The sequence below is a fragment of the Sardina pilchardus genome, chromosome 13 (genome assembly GCF_963854185.1).
Source record: "Sardina pilchardus chromosome 13, fSarPil1.1, whole genome shotgun sequence".
Lineage (NCBI taxonomy): Eukaryota > Metazoa > Chordata > Actinopteri > Clupeiformes > Clupeidae > Sardina > Sardina pilchardus.
In genome coordinates, this window is record NC_085006.1 from 23,189,718 (window position 1) to 23,199,717 (window position 10,000).

Genomic DNA, 10,000 nt, shown 5'->3' on the forward strand with positions numbered 1-10,000 from the left:
ACACACCTCAGGTATTTCTCCTCCTCGTCTGAAAGGCTGTTGGGAAGGCACAGGGTGGTGTGTGTGTGTGTGTGTGTGGGTGTGTGTGTGTATGTAAATGTGTGTTTGGAAGCTGTTTAGCTCTAGAGGGTTTCTCTGAAGGTGTGTGCTTGGTGAAGGCTTTAGTTGGAGTGGGTCCAGCGCAGACAGGAATTTGAGGGAGGGCCTTTCTGGCAACAGAGGGGCGTGGGATGCGAGAGTTGAAAGCCTGGATGTGGAGATTCGAAAAACAACTGTGTTTGTGTGTGTGTGTGTGTGCTGATGTGCATGCACATTTAGGTGTGTGTGTGTGTGTGTGTGTGTGCAGGCATGCACGCACATCAGGAAAGCGGAGTTGAGCTGTGTAGTCATACTGTGGTCCCCGGAGGCCCAGCGCTTCATCCTGTATGGACACAGCAGATCTCCCCCAGATAGCCGCTCAGGCCAGGACACACTTAAACCCGCCCGATTTGGAGCAGAACACACTTAGACCTTATCTAGACCATAGCACACTTAGACCTGATCTAGACCAGGACACACTTACAATGTAGACCCGCCCGATCTGGACCAGAACACATGTAGACCTGGTCTAGACCAGAACACATGTAGACTTGATCTAGACCAGAACACATCTAGACCTGATCGAGACCAGAACACAAAGATGATCTAGACCAGAGCACACTTAGACCTGATCTAGACCAGCACACATGTAAAGTTGATTTAGACCAGAACACACTTAGACCTGATCTAGACCAGAACACATGTACGGTAGATCTGATCTAGACCTGAACACATGTAAGCCTGATCTAGACCTGAACATGTGTAGACCTCATCTAGACCTGAACACATGTAAACTTGATCTAGACCAGTACATGTGTAGACCTGATCTAGACCAGAACTAAGCGTGCTGGCTCTGCTGAAGGGCAGCGAGTTTGACCATGTACTCCATAGCAACTGTCTTTGTATTGAGTGTGTCGTTGGTCAAGCTCAGATGGGGGGAGCTGAGCTGTGAAGCAAATGTTTAGACTGGAGTTTGTCCTGTTCCTTTGGTGATCTGTCTCTTGTGGCGAGAACACTCAGATCCCAGTAAACCATTCCCTAAACAAGTGCTGCATTGTTACTGTTTGACTCCAGTCATCACACATCAGGAAATGTTTCTTGTGTGACGGCAGCAGTGTGGAATGCATCTTGACTTTGTTATTGTTGTTTTATTTTATTTTTTTTGGTTTTGGTTGTTCGTTATAGTTTATTACAGTTTCACGGTCCTCTCTAAATATTAGAATCCCGTTCAATATGTCCCCAACTAGGAAACGTGTTAAGTCTTATTCAGCAAATTAAGGCATGTACTGTAGATGCTTATAAGGAGGCCATTCACCTATTGGGGAAGCATTGGGAATTTCTCTTTGTGTTCAATAAGGAAGTAGAACGTTCCTTTGATCACTAAGGTCTCGTGATGCACCAGATTACTGTCATTCATTGCTGGGATGCGGTATACACTTTTCAGACCCATAAAATGTTTTTTTTCCTGGTAAGTCAGGTGCAGATGAAGAACACAGGACAGGACAGAACAGCACAGCGCAGCAAATCCAACACCGCAGGTGTCCGGTTGATCCCTACTTGTAAGCTTCTTCTGGGGCCCAGAGAGGGAGCACTTACAGTAATGGAGGGGGATCATCAGGGTGACGCAGCCTGTAAGCAGATTTGGGCCCTTCAGGCAGAGGATGGGCTCTACTGATGAGCTGCTAGTGAGGGATAGACACACACACACACACACACACACACACACACACACACATATGCACACACACACACACAGACATATGCACACACATGCACACACACAATACACACACCCACACCCACACACACACACACACACACACACACACACACACACACACACACACACACACACACACACACACACACACACACACACACACACACACACACAGCCAGAGTCGGGGACTTCACTGATCAGCATCTCCTAAGGGGTGGGCTTAGAGACTAAGCTTCTCACAGGGTAGCCAGCTTCAGCCAGAACACATCTGAATTGCACCGCACCACTCTGTTCAATTCACTGCAGCTTTTCTACAAGGCAGCCATGCTTCAGCCAGAACACACTTGACGTGCACAGCACTACTCTGTTCGATTCATCGTAACTTAAAGGAAAACTCCAGTAATTTTTCACATAGATCTCGCTGTCTCGAGGTCACTGAAGTCCCTCGGTATGGGGGAAAAAAACGACCTAGGTGCTAGCTAGCTACCGCTAACAGCTACAGCAGCAAGGCAGCTACAGTGCTAACACTCTGGGAGCATTACATTTGTTTAATTTTTTTGAAGCCTACCAGCAGTAGGCTGGCTACCCCGCCGTGACCCATCTGTGAAGTTTTCACCTGCAAATGTACATAAAATATAGGAACGTTATGGGAAATACTTACTATACACACTATATGAGCCATTACAGCCTGTACCGAAAGGTCAAATTATAATAATCCACATAAATCCATGTTATGGGTTTAGAGTGACAGACTTTCACGTTTGAAATCATTTTTTAGAGCTGTGTGTGTGTGTGTGTGTGTGTGTGTGTGTGTGTGTGTGTGTGTGTGTGTGTGTGTGTGTGTGTGTGTGTCTGCACGCGCGCGCGCCACAATAGACTGTATAAATAAGAGCACAAAACCAGCCTGACACGATTCAACACAGTCCTGGGAGATGTGTCCACTATATAACCTGTGTTTGATTGCTCTCAGTAGAGAGGGAGAGCTGTGTGATTTGACATGATTAGATTTCCCTCTTGAGTCGTGCATGGCTGTGATGACTTTACAGCCCCCCCGACACACACACAGACACACACACAGACACACACAGACACGCACACGTAGACACACACAAACACACACACATACACACACACACACACACACACACACACACACACACACACACACACACACAGAGAGACACACACTCTCTCACACGCAGACACACACTCTCACACGCAGACACACACTCACACACAAATGTCCCTTCTGCATCCTTGTGACAGATTTACACTGCACCAGCTTGCGTCACCCAAGCTGAGATCTGACACTGATATAAATTCAAAAGACGCACATGTGCACATGCATACACCTCAAACACACACACACACACACACACACACACACTCTGAATAGGCAGTGCTGTCCCCAGGGAATGTGACTGTTGCATGGCTCAGCTGTTGAGCGCTGCCATCACAAATCTGGTCTGGGTTTGTGTGTGTGTGTGTGTGTGTGTGTGTGTGTGTGTGTGTGTGTGTCAGTTTGGAGTGGGGGGGGGGTGTGTGTTTTGGTTTAAATTGTTTGCTCTTTTGCCCCAGTCAAGTCTCTATGGGGTACCTGGCTTGTTGTTGAGACGATAGGACTCTCTTCCTTCATTGATCGGCTGTTTGTTTGATTGATGGGTGTGCTGCTCAATCACCAGCCCCCATTACCAACATGTTATCTCTTCTGTCCCGTTTTCCTCTCCTTTCACTCCCTTTCTCTCTCTCTCTCTCTCTCTCTCTCTCTCTCTCTCTCTCTATCTCTTTGTCTTTGTCTTTGTATTTTCCTCAACTTGTCTTTTACACTGTCTCTCTCTGTCCTCTCTCTCCTCTCTATCTCTCTCCTCTCTCTCTTTTCTCTCTCCCCTCTATCTCTCTCTCTCTCTGTCTCTCTCTCTGCCCCCTCCCTCTCTCTCAGCTACCATGGTCTAATGTGATGTCACTGCCAAGACCAAGATGTGTCGCTCCATCTGCCATTGCACTTTCATCCTCCATTGTTTGTGTGTGATGGGACATGACGTGGCTGAGGCACACTGCTGATTCAGGCACACACACACACACACACACACACACACACACACACACACACACACACACACACACACACACACACACACTAATGCTAATCAGCCCTTTTGTTTTGGGGGGCTTAAACAAGAACGCGCTCTGTCACACACATTCCTGCAACGTCACCACCACAGTTTGCACACACAATCTTTCATCCTCTATTACTGGTGTGTGTGTGTGTGTGTGTCTGTGTCTGTGTCTGTGTCTGTGTCTGTGTCTGTGTCTGTGTCTGTGTGTGTGTGTGTGTGTGTGTGTGTGTGTGTGTGTGATTAATTATGTTGGTCAGTTGCTGACCAATTACAGTAAAAATGGCCTTTTCCTGATTGAGAGAATATGTCTGACCGAGAGAATAGTTAAAACAAAATGACAGGACCTTGCAGTGAGTGTGTTTCTCATTGGTCTGATTGTGTGTGTGTGTGTGTGTGTGTGTGTGTGTGTGTGTAGGCGATGGATGCAGAGCATGCCGTGAGTGCGGAGCTTCAGACACTGAGGCAGGAAGTGAGGGAGAGTGGACACTCCAGACCTCAGGACGAGGAGCTACTCAGTGCCATGAGAGAGCAGGTGAGACACACACACACACTCACACACACACACTCACACACAAACATATACAGAAAGAGACTTTATATCACCCTTTTACTTTTAAACCATCATCATCATCATGGTAAGTTTTGTTATAATAAGACTGTGTATGTATGTGTGTGTGTGTGTGTGTGTGTGTGTGTGTGTGTGTCCAGGTGGCGCGTCTGACAGAGAAGGACCAGGCTTTGGAGCAGCGTCTGCAGTGTGTGTGTGAAGAGAACTCGGAGCTGAAGGAAAACCTGAGTTCATTACACACACGCCTCACACTACACGAACAACAGAGCCAGCAGCACATTCAACAGGTACACACTCACACACACACACACACACACACACACACACTTCCTCTTCCTCCTCTCTGTCTCTTGTCTCTAGTCTCACAACCCAGTAGCAGAGCAGCAGGCGATCTCACTCACACATGCACACAAACCTGACCTCACCACACACACACACACACACACACACACACACACACACACACACACACACACACACACACACACACACACACCATGCTGATGTAGTGTGTGGAGTAGGCCCCACTGTATTACAGCACCAGTAGACTTGTTCAGCCGCTTATGCTGAGCATGAATCAGTTGCAACATTAAAACAATCACATTTCATCAATGTCCTTTGCCCTGTTGGGAAATCCCTCAGCTCCAGGATTTTACTGCTGTTTAGCAATTGCTTTGAGCGTTGAGTGTCGGAATATTGCATTTTTTATGCCATGTTTCAGGCTTATCCTCCTGTTTGAGTGTGCTGTGTCTGGGGGGGGATGGTTCAGCTCTATCCTCGTGCTCCACTGTTTGAGCTGTGAAACAAGTCAATCAGGATTCCTTACGTCTATGACTGATACTGCAATATGTTCATGTGGTAACAGACTGTCAATGTGGGGCAGTGTGACATAATGTGTTCTGTGTCATAATAGTGAGAATTTCCCTGTGTTTATCCGTGTGTGTGTGTGTGTGTGTGTGTGTGTGTGTGTGTGTGTGTGTGTGTGTGTGTGTGTGTGTGTGTGTGTGTGTGTGTGTGTGTGCACGCGCATGTGCGTGTGTGTGTGTGTGTGTGTGTGTGTGTGGGTGTGCCCGTGTATACGTGTGTGTGTGTGTGTGTGTGTGTGTGCGCGCGTGTGTATAGCTGGCAGAGGCGTGGCGTGAGGTGGAGGTGGCACGTGGGCGGAGTCAGGAGCTGCAGTGCCAGGTGGAGGTGCTGCAGGAGGAGGCGTCCATGCAGGAGGGGAGCCATGGCAACGCATCGCTCCTCTCAGAGCTGGAGCTCAGTCTAGACACCCTGGGCCTCGGCACAGACAGACAACAGGTGATGCTCACACACACACACACACACACACACACACACACAAATACAAACACACACACACACACACACACACACACTCAGATATGCAGACACACACACACACACACACACACACACTCAGGTATACACACACACACACACACACACACACACACACACACACACACATTTTGATCATGGCTAACATAACCCTATAGTGGTTGTTGTTTGTCCCCCTGTGAATATATGGAATGAGGGAAAACCCGAAGACCCGAATTTCCCCCGACCACAAAATATTTGAGTGTAGGAAATTTGGTCTGGAGTTGCTCCATTGAGAAATCTATATGCCCAGTCAATGTGTGCTCAGGCCAATCGAATCGCTTGGCTGGGCGTTATGCGAAGAGGGACAGATGAGCAACGGAGATGCACCGTAGTCACAATGCCATAATCAAATCTAAACGGTGTGCTACCTTATTCAAGTGCTGAGAAGAATTGAGCTACACCAGGCTAAGAACAAGGGAGAGCAGAGTGAGGCTGTGGTCTGGAGAACATGACATCAGTTCCTGCTGCAGACCACAGTGTTTGTGTGTGTGTGTGTGTGTGTGTGTGTGAGAGAGAGAGAGAGAGAGAGAGAGAGAGAGAGAGAGAGAGAGAGAGAGAGAGAGAAACTCAGTCACGGGACATTCTGTTCATGCTCTCTGCTAAAGCATGTGGTGTAGCTGCCATCCAAAGCCATGACCTCACCCCTGAAACTACAAACAAACAGCTCTCGTCATACTGAAACCACACACACACACTCTCTCTCTCTCTCTCTCTCTCTCAAACACAGATTATTGTCGCCTACCTTTGTTCCAAGTGCTACAAGGAAAACATCAGTCACCTAACTGCCATTATGGTGAAATTGTCTGGAACAGACAACATATATTTTCCACTCAAGCACTGGTTGAGCCCCCACCTCAACACCAGCTCCATTTCGCAACACGTGTGAATTCTCACAGCTGCAGGGAAATGTTGGTTGTGCGTAGTTTTTTGTTGATAGCTTGCTAGACAGCTTGAAAAGGATGAAATAGCGTGTACCTGCTGAAGATCTCTCCTCTCTGAGCTCTGCACATTTTATACATTCCTCAAGTTTCTGCTCAGCACACTCCTCCTCCTCCTCCTCTCCCTCCTCCTCCTCCTTTACCTCCTCCTCCTCCTCCTCCCCCTCCTCTCTCCTCATCCTCCTCTTCCTCCTCCTCCTCCTGCACCTCCTCCCCCTGCTCTTTCGCCTTCTCCATCTCCTCCTCCTCCTCCTCCTCCTCCTTCTCCTCCTCCTCCTCCTCCTCCTCCTCCTCACATCAGAAGCTCTGAGCCCTCTCAGAATGTCTCAGGCTGTCCACTTCACTCTGTTTCATGTGGAAACCTCTGTGTGGAGTTGGTGTAGTTAGCGTAGATAAAGTAGATGTTTTATCATATTAGATCCACACCTACTGCTGTGAGTGAACTTATTGAAGTTGTTGCAATTACTATAGTAGAACGGTAGTTACAGTATTGTAACTGTTCCATAGATGCCCCCATAGCACTGTCTGTCATATCACAGAATTTCACTGGAAATACCGAAAGTGTTTTAAGAGCGTATGACGTCTGTTATAGTGAGCGATTTTTATGGTTCAGGTCTATCTTTAGGGCATTTGTGAGGTGTTCTACAAATACAAACACACACACACACAAACCCACACACACAGGAAAAAGGCAATGTATTTACAGTATGTACTTTGTTTCACACACACACCTACGTCTAGTTCGCTGTGTAAATTCTGTTAAGTGGGGAGTTCCTAGTGCTCATGGCCCTGTTCTCCTCTTCAGCTCACACAGGAAGTTGAGTCCATCCTGAGGCTTCTACTTCCTCTAACGCAAAACCCCCAGGAGGTGGGCGGCGGGCAGAATGACCTGCAGGGCATGGTGGCACAGCTGAAGAGCCTGGCACAGGAGCTCACACAACAACACACATCTCAGGTGAGTGTACAGGATCACACTCACTCACTCATTCACTCTCTCACTCACTCACTCACCCACTCACACACATACAATCCCCATCAAATATCACAACACACTCAGGTGAGGGTAGAGGAACACAAATACTCCCTCACTCACTCACTCACACACACACGCGCACACACACACACGCGCACACACACACACACACACACACACACACACACACACACACACACACACACACACACACACACACACACACACACACACACACACACACACACACACACACACACACACACACACACACACACACACACACACACACACACAGTCTCTCACTCTGACATACATACACATACAACTACACACATACACATGCATTCCCCATGGTCCCAAATATCACGTGTACCCAGGGCAGTGGGAACTGGGGGGGAAAATAACAATGGCTGACCTGATTTTCATGGGTTTCTATGAATCCTGGGTATCGGGGCTGCAGTGTGTGTGAGTGTGTGAGTGTGTGAGTGTGTGAGTGTGTGTGTGTATGTGTGTGTGTGTGCGTGTGTGAACGTCCCTCAGTGCTGGCGTGGTGCTGGTTTACGTGCGTGGTGTGTGAGACAGAGTGGGAGTTATTGCTGCATTAGCGGAGTTGGCTCACTATAGTAGTCAGTGAAGGGAGGCTGTGTGTGTCCGCTACATTAATCAAGAGTGTGTGGGTTTGAGTACCCACGGTGTGTTTCCCACATGGTGTGTGTGCGTGTGTGTGTGTGTGTGTGTGTGTGTGGGTTTGAGTACCCATGGTGTGTTTCCCAGCACTGCCATGAACACCTGAGTGGTCTTACTGATAAGAGCACGGCACGCACAGACCCGAGAGGCTTATCTGAATGGCAGCGTGCCCATCGAAACAATTTATGCTGACACTCGCTGAATGCTAACCGTTGCCAACTAAGGCCGGCTTTACTTCCCTGAGCTGCAGGTTTGGGTCAGAATTGACTGTCTGTATCGTAAATGCCCGGCTAGATTTATTCAAGGTTCTCAACGCCTTGATCCTGGATCAGAGGTAGCAGTGAAGGGCTCTGATTACCCACCTCCGTCAGTGCCGGTACCTTTACTCTGGTTGCACACTTGGGTCAACTGTTGATGTATTTTTAATGCAGGTCAGCACTGGCTATCTTTACAGTAAGTTTAAGAGGCAACCTGTGCCAGCATTGGAGAGATTTACTCTGGGTTTGAACAGGCTAGCTTTACGAGAAGTTCAGGTTTGGGTCAGCAGTTGCTAGCTTTCTTCAAAGTGCAGTTTGAGTCTACTCTGATTAGCATTGCTCCAAACACCTGCTTCAGTGCTGGGCAGGTTAGGCTAGTTTGGATCTGTTATTTCCCCCCCCCAGTTCCCACTGCCCTGGGTACACGTGATATTTGGGACCATGGGGAATGCATGTGTATGTGTGTAGTTGTATGTGTATGTATGTCAGAGTGAGAGACTGTGTGTGTGTGTGTGTGTGTGTGTGTGTGTGTGTGTGTGTGTGTCTCACAATGCCCCTTCTCTCAAAGCTGTTTGAGACAGTTGTGCTTTGTTCTGGGTGTCCTGTGGACTGGTACAGTGAGTGAAAGGACAGGTGTGTGTGTGTGTGTGTGTGTGTGTGTGTGTGTGTGTGTGTGTGTGTGTGTGAGAGAGAGAGAGAGTGTGTGTGTGTGTGTGTGAACGTGTGCGAGTGTGTGAGTGAAAGGACAGGTGTGTGTGTGTATGTGAGAGTGTGTGTGTGAGTGTGTGTGAGTGTGTGAGAGAGAAAGAGAGCGAGAGAGCTGGGGGTGCTTGGAGGGACAGCACGTCTTTCAGGGCTGTTACCTGAGACCAGATAATTCAGCCCATTGGTCTCACAAAGACAGCACAAAGACCAGGCCTTGTCCCTCTCTCTCTGCCCCCCACCCTCCTGTTCTCTCTCTCTCTCCCTCTCTCTCTCCCCCTCTTGTGGGCCTGCTGTAATGTGGGCCTGACATGTGATCCGTGTTGTGCTCTGTCTCTCTGTGTGGTGTGCCCAGCAGCAGCTGAGAGGCTCCATTGTGGAGGTGGGGAGTGACCAGGCGGAGAGGCCGGCCCAGATACAGGAGCTCAAGGATCAGGTGACTGACCACACCTCGTGTGCTAAAAAACTATCGCCGTCGCTATCACTCACACGGCAGATTTGTGTGTGTGTGTGTATGTGTGTGTGTGTCGTGTGTGTGTGTGTGTGTGTGTGTGTGTGTGTGTGTGTGTGTGTG

The 10,000-nt window shown here is 48.5% G+C and overlaps 1 protein-coding gene across 3 annotated transcripts in view; it reads left to right on the forward strand.

Moving 5' to 3' along the window:
- si:ch211-235m3.5 (BICD family-like cargo adapter 1) overlaps nucleotides 1-10,000 on the forward strand; it is a 21,608-nt gene that overhangs the window by 7,225 nt on the left and 4,383 nt on the right. For 2 of the 3 annotated variants that reach the window (XM_062552199.1, XM_062552201.1), the window contains 5 exons: nucleotides 4,331-4,447; nucleotides 4,624-4,770; nucleotides 5,606-5,785; nucleotides 7,610-7,759; nucleotides 9,782-9,862. In XM_062552199.1, the coding sequence (XP_062408183.1) occupies nucleotides 4,331-4,447; nucleotides 4,624-4,770; nucleotides 5,606-5,785; nucleotides 7,610-7,759; nucleotides 9,782-9,862 (675 nt within the window). The remainder of the gene's footprint in view (nucleotides 1-4,330; nucleotides 4,448-4,623; nucleotides 4,771-5,605; nucleotides 5,786-7,609; nucleotides 7,760-9,781; nucleotides 9,863-10,000) is intronic. The other variant, XM_062552200.1, reaches the window with a different exon arrangement.